At 42.1% G+C, this 23,421-nt stretch overlaps 1 protein-coding gene across 21 annotated transcripts in view; it reads right to left on the minus strand.

Moving 5' to 3' along the window:
- LOC100967802 (WASH complex subunit 2A-like) overlaps positions 1-23,421 on the minus strand; it is a 65,284-nt gene that overhangs the window by 7,853 nt on the left and 34,010 nt on the right. For 11 of the 21 annotated variants that reach the window (XM_055092796.2, XM_063607393.1, XM_055092799.2 and 8 more), the window contains 8 exons: positions 21,706-21,807; positions 19,364-19,495; positions 15,377-15,540; positions 11,667-11,769; positions 7,613-7,765; positions 5,902-6,084; positions 418-546; positions 210-290 (listed from right to left, as the gene is read on the minus strand). In XM_055092796.2, the coding sequence (XP_054948771.1) occupies positions 210-290; positions 418-546; positions 5,902-6,084; positions 7,613-7,765; positions 11,667-11,769; positions 15,377-15,540; positions 19,364-19,495; positions 21,706-21,807 (1,047 nt within the window). Of the gene's footprint in view, positions 1-209; positions 291-417; positions 547-5,901; positions 6,085-7,612; positions 7,766-11,666; positions 11,770-13,220; positions 13,336-15,376; positions 15,541-19,363; positions 19,496-21,705; positions 21,808-23,421 lie in introns of those variants that run through there. The other 10 variants (XM_055092806.2, XM_063607396.1, XM_055092804.2 and 7 more) reach the window with 3 other exon arrangements.

A 23,421-nucleotide genomic window follows, 5' to 3' on the forward strand; every position in this document is an offset into this window, starting at 1 on the left:
ATGTTAGTATAGGGAACATAAAATGAGGAACAACAGAAACTAAGCATTGCATCCTCCACACACGCTCCCCTCAGCATGTTATTTGCCATTCATTTAGTAGGAAGCAGCACGACTCTCCTAGGATTTTCCTTAATCATCTAACTGGACGTTAGTTTCCTTTCCCAGAATCTTTCCCACACAACCCAGTATTGAGAACAAAAGGCTGGTACCAAAGGCTGGGACTTGGCAGAGCTGAAAAGATCATCATCTTCATCATCCCCAAACAGGCTCCCAACACTTGGCTCTAACAGCTAGAATAAACAAGACCCAAGTTCAATATCCAAAAGCAAAACAATTTACAAAGAGAACTAGGTGAGCTGTTGAGACAGTACCCAATACAATAACAAGTCATACTGTGGGGAACCATTTGGAACTGACCTTGGTTTTTTTGGTGCCAGCAAAAAGGTCAACATCTGGGTCATTGTCCTTTTGGAGCTTGTGGCTGAAAAGCAGCTCTTCATCCTGGAAGACACCTGTGCTCTTGGGGCGGGCATCAGGATCGCAGCCCTGGGAACAGGAGGGAAGGTCATGTGTGATTAGAGTTGTAAGAACTTATCTCAAGGAAGTTACATATGTAAAGATGGACACAACAAAGATGTCCCCTGCAGCTGTATTATATTAGCAAAAGGCTGGCCACAGCCTAAAAGCCACTCAGCAGGGGAATGAAACATTGACAAAATGGAATGCTATGGTGCTTCCAAAAATACCAGAAAATATATTTATAAATACAAAGTTTACATATATATATATATATATATGCACAAGCTTTAGAGATAATCTTTCCAGGTTATATATATTATATAAACTTTGTATAGTATCTAAATTTTTTATTAGAAAAGCAATCCATTAGTTCCATAATGAGAAACATTTTGAAGGTAAAAAACATACAACTGAATGAATTCTCTTCATCTCATTTCCAAAGGGAAGAAGAGACAGCAGCTGAATCAAGCACAAACTACACAGAGTGGTCAAGTATGTGTCCCTCACCTGTAAGCACTGCAGGCCAAAGACCTGGCACAGGTGCGACCACAAGCCTTCCTATGGCTGTCCATCACTTCTGCCCTACTTTCAGACTCCGAGTGAGTCCCTTTTTGTTTACTAGATATCTAACATTTAAAAGTTACCATTAACATTATTGGTTTGATAATATAATGCTCCAGACCTGACATTCTAAAATTCATCCCTATTTCCTTATCACAGCCACAGATTAAAACTTAACAAAAAGTCCAGGCATGGTGGCTCATGCCTGTAATCCCAGCACTTTGGGAGGCCAAGGCGGGTGGATTACCAGAGGCCAGGAGTTCGAGACCAGCCTGGCCAATGTGGTGAAACCCCATCTCTACTAAAAATACAAAGATTAGCCAGGTGTGGTGGCGTGTGCCTGTGGTTCCAGCTACTTGGGAGGCTGAGGTGGGAGAATCCTTGAACCTGGGAGGCAGAGGCTGCAGTGGGCCGAGATCACGCCACTGCACTCCAGCCTGGGCAACACAGTAGGACTCCATCTCAAAACAAAACAAAACAAAACAAAACAAAACAAAACAAAAAACCCAAAAAAACTAATGAAAAACTTACTTCTAACAAAATAAATCACATTAACAATAATTATTATTGTTATATATAAAAACGAGTTTAACACAGCAAGTAATGTTAAATATTTCACAACTATGGAAAAATATTACAAAACCATACACAGTAAGAGACTGGGAGAAAATATATCAAATTAATCATATTCACTGTGTGCAGCTCTCATTTATAAATAAGCTTATAGTATTGGTATAACAAAAAAATTCATAAAACATTTTTTGTAGAAATAAACATAGACTATTTCTTTGGTTAGATCTATAAAAAGGATTGGCAATCTATGACCTGCCAACGTGGTTTGCATAACATCACCATTGAGATCAAATTCATATACCATAAAATCTACCCATTTACGTATAAAATGTAATGATTTTTTGGTATATTCAGATTTGTGTATCCACTACCACAATCTAAGTTTAGAACATTCTCATCACCCCCAAAAGAAACCCCAAACCATTAGCAGTAATTATCCATTCCTGCTCACTGCTACTCCCAGCCCCCAGTAACTACTAATCTACTTTCTGTCTCCATTGATATGCCTATTCTGGACATTTCATATAAATGGAATCACATAATATGTGGTCTTTCATGACTGGCTTATTTTATTTAGAATGTTTTCAAGGTTCATCCATGTGGCAGCATGTATCAGTACTTTGCCTTTTTTATTACCAAATAATATTCCATTGTATGGATATACTATATTATGTTTAGCCATTATTTCCATCTTTTGGCTATTATGAATAATGCTGCTGGGAGCAATCATATTCAAGTTTTGTGTGAACATGTTTTTATTTCTCTTGGATATGTACCCAGGAATAAAATTCCGGATTGTGTGGTAGCTTTATGTTATAAGAATTTGAAGAACAGCAAACTGTTCTCCAAAGTGGTTGTACTGTTCCACATTTGCAGCAGCAAGGAATGAGAATTTCCATTTATCCACATCCTTACCAATGCTCGTTACTTCCCTTTTTTTTTTTTTATTATGGTCCTCTTCCCGGGTATGAAGTGGTATGTCACTGTGGTTTTGGCTTCCCTGATGCTGAGCATCTTTCTATATCCTTTTTGGCCATTTGTCTATCTTCTTCAGTAAAATCTCTATTCAGATGTCTGTCTTATCTATTTTTTTTCAGACAGGGTCTCGTTCTGTCACTCAGCCTGAGTGCAATGGTGTGATCACAGCCCACTACAGCTTTGAACTCCTGGGCTCAAAGGACTCTTCTGCCTCAACTTCCCAAGGAGATAGAACTATAGGAGCACGCAACCAGGCCTGGCTAATTTTTTAAATTTTTTGTAGAGACAGGATCTTGCTATGTTGCCCAGGCTGGTCTTGAACTCCCAGCCTAAAGCAATCCTCCCGTCCTGGTCTCCCAAAGTGCTGGGATTACAGGCATGAGCCATGACGCCTGGCCTATCCCTTCTTTCATCTGGGCTATTTGTCTTTTTATTATTGACTTATAAGTCTTTTGCATATTCTGGATCTAAGTCCTTTATCAAATACATGATCTGTAAATCTTTTCTCCCATTTTGTGGGTGGTCGTTTGACTTTCCAGATGGTGCCCTTTGAAGCACAATGTTTTTCATTTAAATAAAGTCCAATTTAGCTATTTTTGTCACTTGTGCTTTTGGTGTCTTATCTAAGAAGGCTGTGCCTAATCCAAGGTCATGATAATTTACTCACATACTCTCTGGATTCTAGGAGTTGTACAGTTTTAGTTCTTACATTTGGATTTTACACTGGATGAGTTTATTTATTAATGGGTCCAACTTCATTCCTTTGCATGTAGATAATCAGCATCCTGGCACATCTGCTGAAGACTATTCTGTCCCCACTGAAATATCTTGGCACCTTAAGCAACTGACTGTAAATGTGAGGGTTTATTTCTAGACTCTCAATTCTACTTCACTGATCTATATATTTTAACCTTATGCCAATACCATCCTGTCTTAAAGTAAGTTTTGAAATCAGGAAGTGTGAGTCTTCTAACTTTGTTCTTCCTTTTCAAGACTGTTGGCTATTCTTGGTCTCTTACACGTCCATAAAAATTTTAGGATCAGCTTGTCCATTTCTGCAAAAAGCAAGCTGGAATTTTGATAGAGATTAAAATAAATCAATTTGGGAAGGAAGTATTGCCACCTTACCAATATTAAGGTTTCTGGTCCATAAACATGAGATGTCTTTCCATCAATTTTAGGTCTTTAATTTCTTTCAATGTTTTGTAGATTTTAGTTTACAAGTCTTGTACTTCTTTTGCTAAATTTACTCCTAAGTATTTTGCCCTTCTTGGTATTACTATAAAAGAAACTGATTTCTTAATTTCAGTCATAAGCTGGTAATTGCTTATGAAAGTTACTACTAGTAGGTTGGGTGCAGTGGCTCATGCCTGTAATCCCAGCACTTCGGGAGGCTGAGGCAGGTGGATCACCTGAGGTCAAGAGTTCGAGGTCAGCATGGCCAACACGGTGAAACCCTGTCTCTACTAAAAATACAAAAATTAGCTGGGCATGGTGGTGGGTGCCTATAATCCCAGCTACTCAGGAGGCTGAGGCAGGAGAATCGCTTGAACCCGGGAGGCAAAGGTTGCAGTGAGCCAAGATTGTGCCATTGCAATCCAGCCTGGGGGACAAGAGTCAAACTCCATTGCAAAAAAAAAAAGAAAGTTACTAGTAGTAACTTTCGTAAGTTAGTAAATGTTCATTACTAGCTTACAGAACTACAATTGGTTTTCACATATTGATCTTACATCCTTCAATCTTAATGACTTTAATTATTTCCAATGGATGTTTTTTGCAGATTCCTTAAGACTTTCCATATAAAAGATCATGCCATCTGCAAATACAGATTGCTTCACTTCACTTTTTCCTTTCCAATCTGAATGCCTTTTATTTCATTTTCTCACCTACATGCCCTGCTTAGAATCCCCAGTACAAGGTTGATTAGAATTACCAAGAGTGGACATTGTTGTGTTGTTCATGATGTTAGGGTTGAAAGCATGCAGTTTTTCACCATTAAGTATGATGTCAGCTGAGGGATTTCATAGATGTCCTTTATCAAGTTCATTAAGCTTCCTCCTATGCCTAATTGAGTGCTTTACCATGAAAAGGTTTGGATTTTATTAAAAGCTTTTTCTGCATCTGTTGAGATGATCATGTGCCTTTTAATTCTGTATTTTATTGATACAGTGCATTATATCAACTAATTTTAGATGTTGAACCAACCTTGCATTCCAGGGGTAAATCTCACTTCTCATAATGTGCAATCTTTTTTATATTTTGCTGAATTGGGTTTAGTAGTATTTTTGTTGAGGATTTTGGCCTCTACATTCATAAAGGATATCTAGCTTTCTGGTGATATCACTGTCTAGTTTTAATATCAGGGTCATACTAACCTCACAGAATGACCATCATCTGTTTCTTTTTTTTTTTTTTTTTTTTGGAGATGGAGTCTCGTTCTGTTGCCACACTGGAGTGCAGTGGTGTGATCTCGGCTCACTACAACCTCCGACTTCCTGGTTCAAGCAATTCTCCTGCCTCAGCCTCCCGAGTAGCTGGGATTACAGGCAAGCGTCATCATGCCAAGCTATTTTTTGTATTTTTAGTAGAAACAGGGTTTCATTATGTTGGCCAGGATGGTCTCGATCTCTTGACCTTGTGATCCACCCACCTTGGCCTCCTAAAGTGCTGGGATTACAGGTGTGAGCCACCACGCCCAGCTGACCATCACCTATTTTTATTAATAAAACTTACTGGAACACAGTCATGCCCATCCATCTTCATGTTTCCTAGGACTGTTTTCATGCTGCCAATGGCAGAGCTAGGCAGTTATGACAGAGCCCAAATAGGCTGCAAAAGCTAAAATAGTCATTATATGGTCTTTTGTAGAAATAGTTTGCTGACACCTGATCAGTATGAAAGGTTCATCTACAACACTTTTTCTTAAACTGAATGTTAGAAATACTTAACTGTACAGCTCCAGCCTAACTTCCCTTTCCTGCTGTTTACATCCCACAACTGGCCAAGGGGCAAAGTTTTGCTAGAAGGAACAACAAGGTCTGTAAATCCCAGAAGAGGGGGGTGAAATTCTAATCCCCTATCCTAACACTGCTACTTGAGGTAAGAGTTCCTGATTAAGATTCCCAAATATCTAAATGACTGCACAGAATCATTAACACACTACATTGAAGGTTAAGATTCCTTCAGAAACTCACATGACAGAATGACAACCATGAGATGAGAGTCTTTTATCTCATCCAGAGACTTGAACCACTATTGCTTTTTGCTTACCTTTCCTACTTCTTTCTGTGGAGCCTGGATAGTGTTTTGATCTTCCATTTTATCCTCTTCCTCATCAAACAAGCTAAGAACAGTTTTGGTTCTAGGCTTGGTTCCTTTGTCCAATGGGGATGATGAAGAAAATAAATCAGAATGCTTGACTGTTTCCTGAGCAGATCTAGTCAAAAGTCCTTCCTGAAAATGAAAATAATAGGGGGAAAAGATAAGTAACACCTGGAAATACAAATCCTATCATGGAGCCTGCCAAGCTCCTCGTTAATTCAGTAACTGCCACATTTGCATGACTCAGGGCACAGTGAATCACATCTGTGCCCAAGTAACAAAACACTGAGGTCAATTCTTGATTGGCTGCTCCAAGAGACAGTCTTGTACAATCATCCATAGCCAAAGATAACTTTTCCAAGCATTAAGACCATGGGTCCCTCTCTCCTATCAAGTGATAGGACGGCTATAATCCTGATGCACACTGGTTGCTCATGAACTAGGAAGAACTTCTAAGTGTCAAAGATAACCAATACAAGTGCCAATCATTGGGAGTGGATCATGAATTCGTAGCATTTAACTAATACATAAGCCCCAAGGGAGAAATCTAATCAGGAAAATCAGACCCTCAAATTGTAAAAGGCTTACACTGTATAGGCAATTGAAGAAGAATCTCTGAAATAATTCTAAAATGCAGTATTTATTCATTCAACAAGTGGCACATTTCAGGTAAGATACCATTGATTATGAGGTACATCCCGATTTCAGAGTACTCAAACTATTAAAAAAATGCTTCTTTAAAGAAATACATAATTTATAACATAGTGCCTACTGTGTGCAAGGTAATATGCCAGTACTACAGACATGATGGTGAGCAAAACAAACTGGGCCTAGTCCGCAAGGGGCTTACACTCAGGGAGAGGGCAGTACAGCAACCAGTCAGAGTCAAGTGTGGACCAGGACTGGGATAGGACTGGGGTCCACACACAGCCACTAGGAAGAGAATTTCACACAGGAACACAGGTACAAATGAAATGCTTGTATCACTGTAGCTCCAAGGAGCCTCAGCAGCAAATGCAAATGCAACACTCTTCACACAGGCCCTGGGAGATCTTAGACCTAAGCAGCTGGACACACAGCGTATAAGAAAAGTTAGAGAAAGAAAAGAGGCATATAGAGACTGAAGGCAACCACAAAGCTGGATGCCCAGGTGTGGCCAGCAGCACTACCCACAGGCCTCCTGCAAGAGACGGCAGACCGTCCAGGACTTGAAAGCTAGTGTTTTAGAAAGAGTAGAAATTTCACTCTACTCTGTAATCCTTGCCAATATCATCTAAAAGTAAAAGGATGCTGAACTAAAATCTCCTTAAAACTGACATTTAAATTCAAGTGCAGTTGGGGACCAAAGGAGGACCAAGGGTAACAGGAACACTGCACAGAAGAGAACAAGTTAGAAAGCAAAGATGCCATGACGTGACAGTAACCACAGAGACAGGAGCAGGCACACCACAGTGCGCACATGTCTTGGAGAAGGGCCGGGAGGAAAGGCCCTGCAGAGGCTTCCTGCACTGTGGGGACACAGCCTGCTTGTCTATGTTTTCGAATCTGTCTACAAATGGGCCATTTATTTTCTGTGGTCAAAAAACTTAAGGGGTTGTGTGTGTTTGAAACAACATACGAGAGACAAATGCATTCAAGTATACAAGAGAAAAAAGTCCACCTTTTCTGACTCAGCCACATCAGTTCTCCCAAATTTTAATGACTCCTTGGCACTCTCAACCTTCTTATCCACAGACTTCACTCCAAGTTGTGCCTCCTTCTCTTCTTCATCGCTGAACAGCAAAGGTAGTGCCTCAGAGACAGTCTCTTTTTTCTACCAAAAGAAGAGTACATGACATCCACAACAATAAAAAAGTGTGTTTGACCAGCATGGCCATATACAGAACAAGCCCAAACCATCCTCTTAGGGCTTCAGCTAAATGTGATCAAGGAAGAGAGGACAGGATAGTGAAGGTAGCACCAAAAGGGAGAAGCAACAAACACCACCACCCGGGACTTGTGGACAGGACACTTCATGCCACCACATCACCTGTATCTGTCTACTTGTGTCTGTCAACCCCCATGCCTCCCTCCCTCAGATCCTTATCTCTGCCACCAGACGATTATGAGTCTCTCTCTCTGCCTCACTCCTCTTATATTTCAACTAGAAGACATTATCCAGCGTTGTCTTGCTAAAACAAAACACCTGCTGGATCAGGTCCTCTCCCAACCCAAACCAGCACTCCTTGCATGAAGCAAATGACACTCAGCAGATACCCCATTCTATCCCTCTACTCATATGCATCTCCTCCTTTCCTTGCTGTTCCTTAAGGTCACTGCAAACTTCCAGACTTCCATGCCACGCTGCCCTCGATGTCTGTAGGTGCAAATCCTCCCCATCCTTCAAGCAGGGCCCCCACGCAGATGTCACCCACGGTCTCTGTCCTCTTCAGTTAAGTGTCAGTTGCTTTGTTGAATAAGAATAATATTTATCTCTCTACTTGACCCTTCCTTGACTTTCTTCCTAACTTATATAACAGCTAGCACATATCTGTTTGTCTGTTCATCTGAAAGGGCTATACACTATATTTTCATGGCCAGTCCCAGTGTTTTATACCAACTCAGTGTTCAATACAAGTCTGCAAGCACTTCAGCCCATTTCTCATCTCTTCCTTATCAGGGAGGCAGGGATTTGGGGACTAGGAAACTGAGGTTTGTGACTTTCCTGGAATTCATGGCATTTTTGCAGCAAGTGACTTATCAACAAGTGCTTGAGAAAAAACTAAAGCTCTATTATAGTATAGGACAGATACAAATCATACCATATGACACGAGGAAGTGTGCTTTGAGGCAATGCCTGAAGCAAGTTAGGAAGGCAGATTTGGGAAACTAAGGAAGGACATTGCTAATCATGATTTTAAAATGTGATGAATGAAGAAAGAAGAGAGCAAGGGGATTTTTAGTTAGGAAGAGATAAGTAAAGTGCAAAACCATTGAACTTGACATAAAAGAACACTGGAAGGCATAAAGAATTTCAGAAGAGATAAGGCAGCACTGAAGTGATCAAAGGAAAAGGCTTTTGTGGAACATCCTGGACTCACTGAAAACTACATAAAAATTCAGTGCAGGCCGGGCGCGGTGGCTCACACCTGTAATCCCAGCACTTTGGGAGGCCGAGGCGGGCGGATCACGAGATCAGGAGATCGAGACCATCCTGGCTAACACAGTGAAACCCCGTCTCTACTAAAGAAATACAAAAAATTAGTCGGGCATGGTGGTGGGCGCCCGTAGTCCCAGCTACTAGGGAGGCTGAGGCAGAATGGCGTGAACCCGGGAGGCGGAGCTTGCAGTGAGCCGAGATGCGCCACTGCACTCCAGCCTGGACGAAAGGGCAAGACTCCGTCTCAAAAAAAAAAAAAAAAAAAAAATTCAATGCAAATAGTTGATAGGGGAGACAAAAAGAGACTTAAGTATGGCAAATCATATTCTTCCTTCATATATAACTAAGGTCCTTAAACCACAGAAAATGCTACCCAAAGTACCAGTTTTAATCTTCTTGAAGACAAGCTCATCCTTGTCATGAAGTTTACTTCCTGTTTTTTTCTTTTCTTTTTTTTTTGAGATGGAGTCTCACTCTGCTGCCCAGGCTGGAGTGCACTGGCACAACCTCAGCTCACTGCAAAATCCATCTCTCAGGTTCAAGCGATTCTCCTGCCCCAGCCTCCCTAGTAGCTGGGATCACAGGTGTGCACCACCATGCCTGGCTAATTTTTGTATTTTTAATAGAGATGGGGTTCCACCATGTTGGCCAGGCTGGTCCCAAACTCCTGACCTCAGGTGATCCACCCACCTCAGCCTCCCAAAGTGTTGGGATTACAGGCGTGAGCCACCGCGCCTGGTCAAATTTACTTTCTTGATAGGTGTCGGAAAATAAGGAAAGTCTGAAGAAAAAAAAATTGTCTAAAATGGCTGCATCTTGACCATATGGGTAATAGAAACCGGGCCTATGAATGAAAGCTGAACCTCACCTGCAAGGCCAGTCTGTCAAATATCACACTGACAGGTACCGATTACAACCTGCCTATTGGATGAAGCACAAAGGCAGCACAAAATCAACCATCCCTCTCCTGACCCTGCAACTGCGACCCCTATGTGCTCATTAGGGTAAAAGGCTAATGAGGAAAATACATTAACCACATATTTACTTTATCTTATATTCAATGTCACTGAGCACCAATCTGAATTGTTAAGAAAGTCACCTTTGCTTCACTGCCCCCTTTTCCCATTTTCTATATAACAGAAATGTATAAATGCTGTGTCTCGTGTGGCCCACTCTGGGACGCATTCTCAGTTTGTGTGGAGTCTCTTTACTGGGCTAGTAGTTCTCAAGCTTGGCTCAAAACAAAACTCACATTACATTTCTTTAAGTTCTCCTGCCTGTGGTTTAACCTTTTGGTCAACATAGGCTTACAACCAAGTCACAATTAACTTACACTGAAATATCTGTAAACAAGAAATATCTTTTATTTACTATTGTCTAAAGATGATTATATTTCACAAATAATCAAAAACGTGTAGGCTATTCAGCTACTTAAGTTGTGTGTCTTGACCTTTTGTTTTATTTAACAATCATAATTACCATAGGTTGAAAGAAGTTTTACAGCTCCAGAGGCTCCAAAATTCATTAATTTATTGCTCAGTTATCCTCCAGAGTAGTTTATAATTTACAAAGAAAAACCAATCAGATCTCCTGACTCCTTTAATTGTACAACCACTGGATGTCCTCAAAGGGGGAGATGTAAGTACAGAGCACCCAAGGAAAGGCTCAGGAGCCCCGCAGAAGCAGCAGCAGGGAGCCTGGGGCCCAGGGTGGGCAGCATGCTGGCCCAGGGCTGAGAGCTTCTGGTATAAGCTGAGCAACTCCATTTAACAGGAAGGGTCTGCTTCCATATCTCCTAGATATTTTTTGTTTGGAGTTTATTTCTAATTCCACAGTAATGCACAAATGCCTTCCTTAAAAAGGTTTTAAAAAGGCATTGAGAGTATGAAGTTCCCCATTCCATACCTTTCCCTGGACATAATCACTGGTAACAATGTGCTATCGATGATTTCAGGCCGGTTTCCAGGCATTCATATGTATTTCTTGTTTTGCAAAGTTTAAATTACACCATGTTTACGTGTTTATGCTTTTTTTTTTTTTTTTGGCCTGCAGTATGTTTTTCATCCCAATAAGCTCCACCCTGCGTTTTTTCACCACTGTATAGTATTCCACAGTCTAACTGTACTAGGACCTGTGTGACCATTTCTCCACTGATGGAGTATAACGGCCTCAAGGTTCATGCATTTTGTAGCACATGTGAGAATTTCCTTCCTTTTTACTGACTGGCTAATATAAACCAGGACCATTGTTAGTACTCGACACACACTCATAAAAGGAATGATTTTGCCTTAACTGGTCTAGTCTAATGTTAGCAGAATTCCATGCCAATGGGGCCCAAGCCTCTTCTGAGACCCAGTTCCTTGTTCCTACACCTGACACTGAATGATGGCTTTGCACATGTGCTTCTTCTGTAGAATACTATTAATCAGAAGATCTCTTTCTGAAACCAGGCAAATAAGGTCTTCCATAAGACTCAGCCTCCAAGGTTAGGTATGAAGAGCTGATTCGGGGAAGTACCGCTACTGATGCAGCATAAACTCAAGGACATTTCCTGGGACTAAGAGATGAAGAATACCGTTGTTGCAGGAGGAACAGATGTGGGAGGAGAGCCAAACAGAGAGCCTCCGCTATCAACATCGTCTTCAAAGAGGAGTGACACTCTCTGGGTCTTCTTTTGGCTACACAAACAAACAAAAGGTCAAATTAAGGAAAAGTGTGGTGAAAAAAACAAAAACCATAACAACAATATTTCTTCTAGACTGCACCTACAGGAATCCACCTACCACCCAAACACCCAAGCCATTAGTTGACCTTACACAGTTGAAAGCAAACAGGAAAGACCTTTGAAATAGATGAAATCTGACTCCAACAAATCACCAGCCTCTGTCCCTCCTGCCTCAGGTTGCCCCTTTCCTGTTACTATCCAGTGCAGGTTCATCAGCTGTTACCTCTGCAAGGCACACGATGCCTGAGCCTTCGCAAGCAGAACATTCTCTCCCACTTCCTATAGCACAAAAAGAATCAAAGCGGACATGCCTATTTCCAGAATTGTCATGAAGACGGTTGCCAAGAGAGATCACAGGGCCAGGATCAGCACTGGGAAATGACCCTGTGCCTGGCTTCTATTTCTTTGTTTTAGTAGCGTTATCGAGACATAATTTGCATTCCATAAAATTCATCTTGTATTTACTTTATTTTTAATATTTATTTTACTTCTTAAGACAGGGTCTCACTCTACTGCCCAGGCTGGAGAGCAATGGCAAAATCATATCCCACTGCAGCCTCAAATTCCTGAATTCAAGTGATCTCCTGCCTTAGCCTCTCAAGTAGCTACGACTACAGGCACACGTCACCATGCCTGGCTAATTTTTTTACTTTTTTGGAGAGGTGAGGTCGCTCTATGTTGCTCAGGCTGGTCTCAAACACCTGGCCTCAAGAGATCCTTCCACTTGGCCTCCCAATCAGTTAGGATTACAGGCATGAGCCGTTGCACCTGGCCAGATTCACTCTTTTAAAGTGCATACTTCAATGTTTTCTTTAATATACTCATTGAGTTGTGCAATATCACTACAACCTAAGTGCACAACATTATCATGACCCCAAAAAGAACCGCCATGCCTATGAGCCATCACTCTCCATTCCCCCTGCCCCACAGGCCCTGGCAACCACTAATCTACTTTCTGTCTCTATGGTTTATCTATACATTTCATATAAATGGAACAATACAATATGTGGTTTTCTGTGACCAGCTTCTTTCAAGTAACATAAAATTTTCTAGGTTCATTCATGTTCTAGGATGCATCACTACTTTATTCTTTTTTATTGCTGAAGAACAGTCCATCGTATGGTTATACATTTTGTTTATCCAGTCATCAGTTGATGGACATTTGGGTTGTTTACACTTTCGGCTGTTATGACTAAGGCTGCAATAAACACTCATGTACAAGTTTTTATATGAACAACTAATTTCATTTCTCTTATGTATATACATAGGAATGAAACTATTATGTCATATGGTGACTCTATGTTTAACATTTTGAGGAAATGCCAAACTACTTTCCAAAGTGACTACACCATTTTACGTTCCCACCAGCAGTGTATGAGGGTTCCAATTCCTCCACATCCTCACCTCAACTTCTTCTTGTGTGTGTAAAGCTTCTTTTGAGATCTGATGAAGGTATGAATTATTTTCCATACACAAAACTTGACAGACAACTTCGGGAACAATAGGAGGTAGGATGTATCTGGAGCAGAGAAAGCATTCCTGAAAGCCAGGTATGGTGTGTGGCTGGAACCAGGACCCACAAACAAGATGGGGTTCAGACTGCCAGATTTATGACCTTGTGTGGGGTGGGGGTAGTGGACACTCATGGGAATAAGCTAACCTGGATACAGCGCAGAAAATGCTCAGCTGAGGGTGTTGGGGTATGAAGGTGGAGCCATGTCCGCCCTCGACTCCCTATTTCTTCTCTTTCTCGTCTGTTTAAAGTTAGGAAAGGCCTTTTTTTTTTTTTTTTTTTTTTTGAGATGGAGTCTCTCTCTGTTGCCCAGGCTGGAGTGCAGTGGTGAGATCTTGGCTCACTGTAACCTCTGCCTCCCAGGTTCAAGCGATTCTCCTGCCTCAGCCTCCCGAGTAGCTGGGATTACAGGTGCGTGACACCACACCCAGCTCATTTTTGTATTTTTAGTAGAGACGGGGTTTCACCATGTTGGTCAGGCTGTTCTTCAACTCCTGACCTCGTGATCTGCCTGCCTCGGCCTCCCCACGTGCTGGGATTACAGGCATGAGCCACTGCGCCCAGCTGGGAAGGCTTCTTAAGAAACAAGACTTACACTTAGTTTTGAAAGAAGGTGGCCAAGCAACACAGGAAGAAGAATGTCCCAGGAGAGAGCAACAAAAATAAAGGAATGTACTATTTCCCTGCACTCACGATGCTAACTGGTAATACCTGAGGGCTCAGAATGTGCCAGCTCTTGTGCTCAGCATTTCACATTTAGATTCCATCTCATCATCCCAACAAACCGATGAGAGAAATGCTGTTTTTATTTTTGTTTAACAAATGAGGAAACTGAGGCACAGGGAAGTTAGGTAACTTGCCCAAGGTTATTCAGACAGGAACTGGCAGAATCAGAATTTAATATCAAGTTTCCAGAGCCTATATTCTAAATCAGAGACCAAAGATGCATCTGAGTGTCAAGTTACAGAGGCCTAATGCAGAAATGGTGATGCTTGACAAGATTCGAGTATTTGGAGACAGAAACCTGAGGTACTTCTGAATCTATCAAATGACGCTTAACCACACCAAAGCATAGGATTTACATGTCCAATCAGTTACTTCTTTCTGCTAATAACATTCAGGTGAATTTCAAAGTAATCATGTCAGGCTTTCACAAGGAAAAAAAGTATTTGCAGGGAAGTAATTCTGAACCCATAAGCTAATCTGGCAGCATGTTATACCAACCACAGCCCATGCTCACTCTGAATATCCTAGCAGCTTCAGTTCCAGCATTAATGGGGAGAGGCACCTAGGTCGGCTATGGGTTATCAGCCCCTGGAGTGATACTGCACAGCTCTACAGGCAACTTCCTCCTAATAGGATGTGTTAAATGCTGAGCAGATTTCTATTCAAATAACAAAACTTTTTTTTTTTTTTTTTTTTTTTGAGATGGAGTCTTGCTCCGTCACCCAGGCTGGAGTGCAGTGGTGCCATCTCAGCTCACTGCAACCTCCACCTCCCGAGTTCAAGCCATTCTTCTGCCTCAGCCTCCCAAGTAGCTGGGACTACAGGCGCGTGCCACCACACCCGGCTAATTTTTATATTTTTTTAGTAGAGACAGGGTTTCACCATATTGGCCAGGCTGGTCTTGAACTCCTGACATTGTGATCCGCCCACCTTGGCCTCCCAAAGTGCTGGGATTACAGGCGTGAGCCAACGTGACTGGCCTAAAATAACTTTTAATTAATCCTGACCAAACCTGACATACTTTAGAGTAGCCCAGAGAAAAATCACAAACAAAAGATACTCAAATCCCTGACAAATAAAGAAAAAGAATATGGTTAAAAAATAATGATTGGGGAAGAAATCAGATAAGGATCCACAAAGACAAACATTTCCGGGTACTGAGAGAAACGACGGTGCCACTGAAAAGCAAAGACATTCTCACTGGCACAATCACTATGTGATCCATGATTAGCAATCACCTGACGAACTAGCTTGTGCATCAAATTCCTTTTCTTGTTACCACGGACACGGAGTGAGGGACTCCTTCCAATGACTATCTCACCTGTCCTTGGCAATGGCAAAAAGATCATCTTCTTCGTCTTCCTCAAAGAGACTGGTCTTTTTCACAGCCTTGGCCTCCTGGCTCTGGAGGGTCCCAGAATCCCTGGGTTCTCCTTCAGACCTGCTGTCAGATGCTGAGTGGGTCTGTGAAGCATTCCACTGGTCCTTAAAACATAAAATATATATTAAAACTCCAGTGTGGGCCAGGGAAGCCAAAAGACTGGACGCCCCTGTTCTAGAACCTTGGCTGTCTTTCTTCTGCATGTCTTTTTGCTCCAAGCTTTAGGTAATGTTTTTATTTTCCCTGAACCACTATAATACTCTAGTAGGAGCAACTACACTGATGTCTGGCTGTTGCTACAGGGGGAACAATATATATTAAAACTCCAGGCCACGCGCAGTGGCTCATACCTATAATCCCAGCACTTTGGGAGGCCGAGGCAGGCAAATCATGAGATCAGCAGATCAAGACCATCCTTGCTAACACGGTGAAACCCCGTCTCTACTAAAAATACAAGAAAATTAGCCAGGCGTGGTGGCGGGAGCCTGTAGTCCCAGCTACTTGGGAGGCTGAGGCAGGAGAATGGAGTGAAACCAGGAGGCAGAGCTTGCAGTGAACGGAGATCGTGCCACTGCACTCCAGCCTGGGGGACAGAGTGAGACTCTGTCTCAAAAAAAGAAAAAAAAGTCCAATGGCAATTTAGATTATAAAACATGGGGAGTAAAATCAAACTTATATTTGTTAAACTAAGTTGTATTTAAACTAAGTATTAAACTTAGCGCATCAGTCTTGAAGAAAGCTCATGCCTAAGACTTTTCTTTGAACTCAGATCTAGACAGCTGGGCTCTCTGACCTCACAGAGCTTCCCATGATTTCCTCCTCCAACACCTGCCACGATGTCTCTTCCCACTGTGGTTCTGCACTGTATTACGACAAGCGACTTGTCTATTTCAGGGAATCAACATTAATTACAGAGGCTATAAGAAGGAAGCCAAATGTAAAAATACCAAGAACTCAAGAACTTCCAACTCCAGAGAAGAATATTTTAATTTTAAAAATCCTAAAGCAGATTGAAAAAAAAAGTGTAAAAACTCACGCAACACACATGTGAACAAGACACAATGAAAAACTGCTAGTAATCCTTTTACCACAAGTCTGAATGTGGCCTTTAGAAAGCATTTAAGGAAATTCTACTCGACTATGCTCACACCCCTTCAAATCAAAGAACTCCCAAGCACTTGCATAAGTGCTCTATCTCTGGAGTCTAGAGGCTTGCAAATCAAACTGGAGTCCACCAGCCAGCAGCAGATTATGCAGAATTTCAGGCCCGCCCCTATTTTCTGAATCAGAACCTGCATTTCACAGGGTGCCTGGGTGATTTCCTAAACATGAAGGTTTGAGAAGTGCTCCTCAATGTTTAGCAGTGACTAAACGCTGAAATCCACTAGAGAGCATCACAAAACTCCAATGACGAGGCTGTACCCCAACCAGATTAATTCAGAATCTCTGGAGCTGGGATCCACTGTCAGCACTCGTTAGGTCTTCTCTTTCTTTTTTTTTTTTTTTTTCCTTTTTTGAGACAGAGTCTTGCTCTGTGGCCCGGGCTGGAGTGCAGTGGCGTGGTCTCGGCTCACTGCAACCTCTGCCTCCAGGGTTCAAGTGATTCTCTTGCCTCAGCCTCCTGAGTAGCTGGGATTACAGGCAAGCACCACCACACCCAGATAATTTTTGTATTTTTTAGTAGAGACAGAGTTTCACCATGTTGGCCAGGCTGGTCTCAAACTCCTAATCTCAGGTGATCTGCCCACCTCTGCCTCCCAGAGTGCTGGGATTACAGGTGTGAGCCACTGTGCCCGGCCTGTCAGCACTCTTTTAAGTTCCCCATGGATCCCAATGAGCAGCCGAAGTTGACAGTCTTTGTTCTAGGACAAGCTTGTCCAACCTGAGGCCCATGGGCCACACACAGCCCAGCATGGCTTTGAATGCGGCCCAACACAAATCTGTAAACTTTCTTAAAACATTATGGGATTTATGCACGAACCTTTTTATTTTTTTAGTTCGTCAGCTATTGTTAGTATTAGTGCATTTTATGTGTGACCCAAGACAATTCTTCTTCTTCCAGTGTAGCCCAGGGAAGCCAAAAGACTGGACGCCCCTGTTCTAGAACCTTGGCTGTCTTTCTTCTGCATGTCTTTTTGCTCCAGGCTTTAGGTAATGTTTTTATTTTCCCCGAACCACTATAATACTCTAGTAGGAGCAACTACACTGATGTCTGGCTGTTGCTACAGGGGGAACAATCACTGAGAATGTTTAAAAGAAAAAAACTGGATAATCTATCATAAATTCATACATTTGAGTAGAAAACACAAATTATATATGCTTGGGAGTTCCTTGATGTGAAGGCATGAGCACAGCTGGGTGGGAATTCCTTAAACGCTTTCTAAAGGCCAGACTCAGACTTTTGTAGTAAAAGGATTACTAGCAGTTTTTCGTTGTGTCTTGTTCACATGTGTGTTGCATAAGCTTTTTTTTGAGACGGAGTTTCGCTCGTTGCCCAGGCTGGAGTGCAATGGCGTGATCTCCGTTCACGACAACCTCCATCTCCTGGGTTCAAGTGATTCTCCTGCCTCAGCCTCCTGAGTAGTTGGGATTACAGGCATGCGCCACCACAACCTGCTAATTTTGTTGTATTTTTAATAGAGACAAGGTTTCTCCATGTTGGTTAGGCTGGTCTCGAACTCCCAACCTCAAGTGATCTGCCTGCCTCAGACTCTCAAAGTGCTGGCATTACAGATGTGAGCCACCACGCCCAGCCGCATAAGGTTTTAATACATTTTTTTTGCAATCTGCTTCAGAATTTTCAAATTGCTTTCAGTAAGAACATGAACATATCTATGACTTATATATCCACTTCACCCCCTCCTAACTTGCCTACAATGTTAAAAAAAAGAGGAATTATTATAACACAGGAAGATGTTTAATACTCAGGATTTTTTATATCATCATATTTAAAGTCTTTTTCTGCACAGCTAAATCTGATTCCCTGCTACTAAATCTGATTGAGTTAGCAACTAAACTAACTGATTTGGTAGTATCTATCCAGATCACAAACAGAAATATTGCTAAGACTCCCTCAAAAAGGAGTTTAACCTCAATAGGTAACTCCTCCTACCTATAGTTCTAAATTAATGAAACACAGTAGTCATTTAACAAGATACTAGTATATATGGCCATTGGGGTATTCGGGACATGCTACTTCAAAATATGACACCTTGGCATTTGAGAAAACAGAAGCAGAAAGGTCTCCCTGACCTTTCCCTGGCCCTTCTCCTCTGAAGCAGGACATAGAAGAATCCTCTAACCCTCTCTGGAGTAGGTCATAAGACCTTCATTCCAGTCCTCCCTATTCCCAGAGGAAAGGAGCCTCCTTATTTGTAAAGATGCTGAGAATGATCTGACCATGCAGGCCTTGCTGAGCTCCCCCAGCTTATTCCCATCAGGTCACACCCCTTTCATCTAATAGTGCTCCTCCAAAACTGTCCACTTCTTCATCAGATAGCATCAAACTGACACAGGATTTCCTGTTTCTCTTGAGTTTTTCTTTCTGAAGGCTCCTGTGTCTGGTAAAACTTATCTTACGTAAACTTGCACACTTTTCTCTGGTTAATCTGTCATTTGTTCTAAGGGACTCGACCATGAACCTAGCGATGGCTGAGAAATCATTTCCCCCCTAGCCGGCCTAACTCATTTGAAGGAGCATACACTATCGTGTGGGAGTCACACTTATTCCTAACCATTTTGAAGAGATTCATCTTTAAATTAATTTTTACATTAAATGTCTTCCTTCAGAAAAGACAATCTTGTGAACATTACCTTTGGTGACTGAACATCACGAGATATAAAACAGGTAGAAAAAGACCTGGGATGGCTTTAACTCTTAAATCCCATGAAATAATCCCCTCTTCTTTAGCAGAAACCTCAGCTCACCTCCTCATCACTGCTGAACAACAGGGCAGATGCTTTCTTTTTGGAGAGCTCGGAGGCTTTTGCTTTCTCTTCTCTCTGAGCTTGTAGAGACAATGTCTGCTTCTTAGCAGCTGTACCCCCAAAAAGATTATCCTAGAAAAGCAAACGGCAGAAAGGAAGACAACTTTATAATCAGAAAACATAGGATGTCCTCCTATATCACACTGTTAGGAAGTAAGTCTCCAGTCAGGTATACAAATAACAACTCTGGCGGGGAAAAACCGCAAAATGCTAGTAAATCCCAAACTACAGCCTTTTCTCACTGCACCCATAGAAGGGAAAGAGGTTACCATAGAACTCAAAGGCAGAACAGCCGTGAATAAGCAGGAGAACAACATGCGAATGAGATCATGAAGTACAAGGAGAAACTGAGCCCCATCCAGTCGCCCTGTGGGCAAGTGCCTCTCTGCTCATTGCAGGGGGTTACAGCCTGCAATGGGCACGGGAGCCCCCGCAGCAGCCAGAAACTCACGCTGTCGTCTCCACGAATGAGAAACCAGAACAATGGCTCAAAGGAGAGAACTGGGGGTCTGTCTCCACTCCTTTACAGGTCAGAAAGACATACACCTGGGATGGAGGGAAGGCATGACTTGTGTTTCTCATTAGTTTCAAAGAGATTATACAAAGTGGAGAAATAGTTTACTAAATAAAATTGCTGGTGTACTAAGTTTAATGGCATTTGTAAATTCTTCTGTGGTCAAGCACTCCCCAAAAGTTATATTTATTAAGGTGCTTTTATTCAGGGAAGGGGAACAAAAGCATCAGAGGGCCTGAGTCTGAGTTAGGATGGACAAACTCTTAACAGCAGGTGAACAGCCCTGGAATGTGAAGATGGATGAAGGGAGTGTCTTCCTGGATGAAGTCTCCTTTAAGGAGAGTGTGGTAATGTAGGACAGGCCAGAAGAATAATGAGCTGGTGTCCATTGGGGATGCTAATGACAGAGCTCACATTCACTATGCACTTATTATGTGCCGGCACTCTGCAAGAGCTTCACACTAGTAGTTACAGCTGCCACAATGACCCTACTCACTGTTAAGCCACATGAGCTTAAGGAAGGTTAAGTTACTTGCCCCAGGTCCCTGGTTTGCAAGTGGTGGAGCAGGGATATGAACCCAGGGGTCTGATGGCAAAGCCTATGAGCTCACCACCGCCCAGTACTGCATGAGAGTTAAGGTTTGGGTTGTCTTCTCTCTTATTTCTCTTCCCCACTGTGCTCTCTCCAGCCAGGATGGGAAACAAAGGCAATGGTCAGGACATGGCTGCCTTCTCCTTTGTATCTCCACTTGATCCAAAACATTCTTGTAGGTCATTGGGTATATGTTGATCCATCCTCTAGACTAAAGTACAGCTGACCCTGAATGACACAGGTTTGAGCTGCACAGGTCCACTTCTACACAAATGTTTTCTCAGTAATATGTTGAAAATTTTTTTGGACATTTGCAACAATTTGAAAAATCTTGCAGACACACCATGTGGCCTAGAAATATCATTAAAAAAATAAGGAAAAGCTAGATATGTCAGGAATACAAAAATATATAAATAGATACTATACTATTTATATGTTAATCACCTGTTTATGTTATCCATGAGGCTTCTGGTTAACAGTGAGGTATCAGTAGATAAGTTTTTGGGAAGTAAGAAGTTATATATGGATTTTTCACTGCAATGTGGAAGTCAAAATAACCTCCACACTGTTAAAGGGTCAATTGTATTTCTCAAAGGCAGATTTCTAAAAATAAAACCTGTAGATTTCACTCCATAAGAACTGTGTCAAGAGGCCAGGCACAGTGGCTCATACCTGTAATCCTAGCACTTAGGGAGGCCGAGGCAGGCGGATCACCTGAGATCAGGAGTTCGAAACTAGACTGGCCAACATGGTGAAACCCTGTCTCTACCAACAATACAAAAATTAGCCGGGAGTGGTGGTGCGTACCTGTAGTCCCAGCTACTTGGGAGGTCGAGGCAGGAGAATCACCTGAACCCGGTTGCAGTGAGCCAAGATCGCATCACTGCACTCCAGCCTGAGTGACAGAGAAAGTCTCCAACTCGGAAAAAAAAAAAAAAAAAAAAAAAAAAAAAGAACTGCGTCAAGAATCTAATGTCTTCTCCATTGCACAGCTAGGAAAATATAAGGAAGAAGTCACTGAAATAAAAACAGAAATATTTTTGTTATATAAACTTCAGGTAGCCTGACTGCTTCCCTACCACCTTTTGCTAGTATATGAGCCTCTGGGTAGAAAGTTACATCAACAACCGTTTTCTCCTAATCTAAATTATCTAGTGTTACAATAACAATGTTTACCTCTTCATCTTCATCATCAAACAGGGAAACCGACGTGGGGAGCTTGCCAGGCAGCAGAGACGCACCTTTTAACTTACTCGCACTTTGAGAAGAAAACAAATCCTGTTGGATTGAAATTAAAGTTGCTGGTTAACAGGAATATCAGTTTTTAAAATATCAGGCCAGTATAAAACACAAGTGACTCAGACATGACAGCTGCCATGTGTCTAGGCTTCTTTCCTGAGAGGGAAGGTGGCTCAGACAGAGTCCTTAAAGGGATAGGCCTCAGGGTCTGTGCAGGGTGTGTGCAGTGGCGCTAAGGAGGAGGAGAGCTACAGGATCTGGTGGCCTCGCAGAGCCCAGGGGCTTCTGTATTCCCACCTGAATGACAGAAGGCAGGAATAAGTTTTTGAATCAATTTCCTACACCATGCTAAAAAAAATAAATATATAAGCATGGCTTCCCACTACTGTCTAAAGAATCAGAGATTAGACAGGGTCAATAAAGAAACAGGGGCTAGATTCCCAAATTAATGGAGCTACAACTGTTTTATTTAGTAACACCCTTCTCTCCTAAGATTATGACTGACTTCTTTTTCTTTTTTTTGAGGTGGAGTCTCGCTCTGTTGCCCAGGCTGCAGTGCAGTGGTGCAATATCGGCTCACTGAAAGCTCTGCCTCCCGGATTCACGCCATTCTCCTGCCTCTGCCTCCTGAGTAGCTGAGACTACAGGCGCCTGCCACCACGCCCAGCTAATTTTTTTGTATTTTTAGTAGAGACGGGGTTTCACCATGTTAGCCAGGATGGTCTCGATCTCCTGACCTTGTGATCCGCCCGCCTCGGCTTCCCCAAGTGCTGGGATTACAGGCTTGAGCCACCACACCCGGCCGACTTATTTCTTTTAAATAAATACAAATTAAACTTTATTTTTAAATGTTTGCTAGTCTACTTAGCTTAACTATAGGTATATGATGTTGCAAACCAGGATAAGACCTGATAGATTCTAAAGAAACTTTCAGCTCAGTGCTGTGGCTCATGTCTATAATCCCAGCATTTTGGGAGGCTGGGGCAGGCAGATCACCTGAGGTCAGGAGTTCAAGACCAGCCTATATTAATTTTGTAAAAATACCAGATTAGCCAGGTGTGTTGGTGGGTGCCTGTAATCTCAGCTACTCAGGAGGCTGTGGCAGGAGAATTGCTTGAACCCAGAAGGCGGAGGTTGCAGTGAGCCAAGATCCCACAATTGCACTCCAGCCTAGGCAAAAAGAATAAAATTTCATCTCAAAAAAGCTGAAAAATAAAAAAATCAAGAAATTTTCAAAATGTTATAAAACATCAGCTTATCCTGCAAAGAAAGACCTGCAAGTTGACCTACATGAAGTAGAAACATAAAATGGGACATCTATTCCCTTGGGAAGATAAACTTCAATACATAAGATCCGAACAATTATATAGGACAAGAAGATATTTCTAAGACCTCTTTGGACAGTTTTTTTTTTTTTTTAAATTATGGGGTCGCTGTCTACTCCTAAATATAGACCTAATGAGTTCACTAAGTGAGATCTCCTCCACACAGTGTTTTTCCCCTGTGCTCCCTGGAGTCCCATGGGTTTATTTAGATAGAAGAGGCCACGTGGGGGATACCAGGCATCCCGTGCCCCTCCTGCATGTTACACAATAGCAAGAGAAAGGGTTCTGCTATTCTAAGAAAATGAAAGTAAACCAAAGCAAAGAACAA

Source organism: Pan paniscus, chromosome 8 (genome assembly GCF_029289425.2).
Source record: "Pan paniscus chromosome 8, NHGRI_mPanPan1-v2.0_pri, whole genome shotgun sequence".
Taxonomy (NCBI): Eukaryota; Metazoa; Chordata; class Mammalia; order Primates; family Hominidae; genus Pan; species Pan paniscus.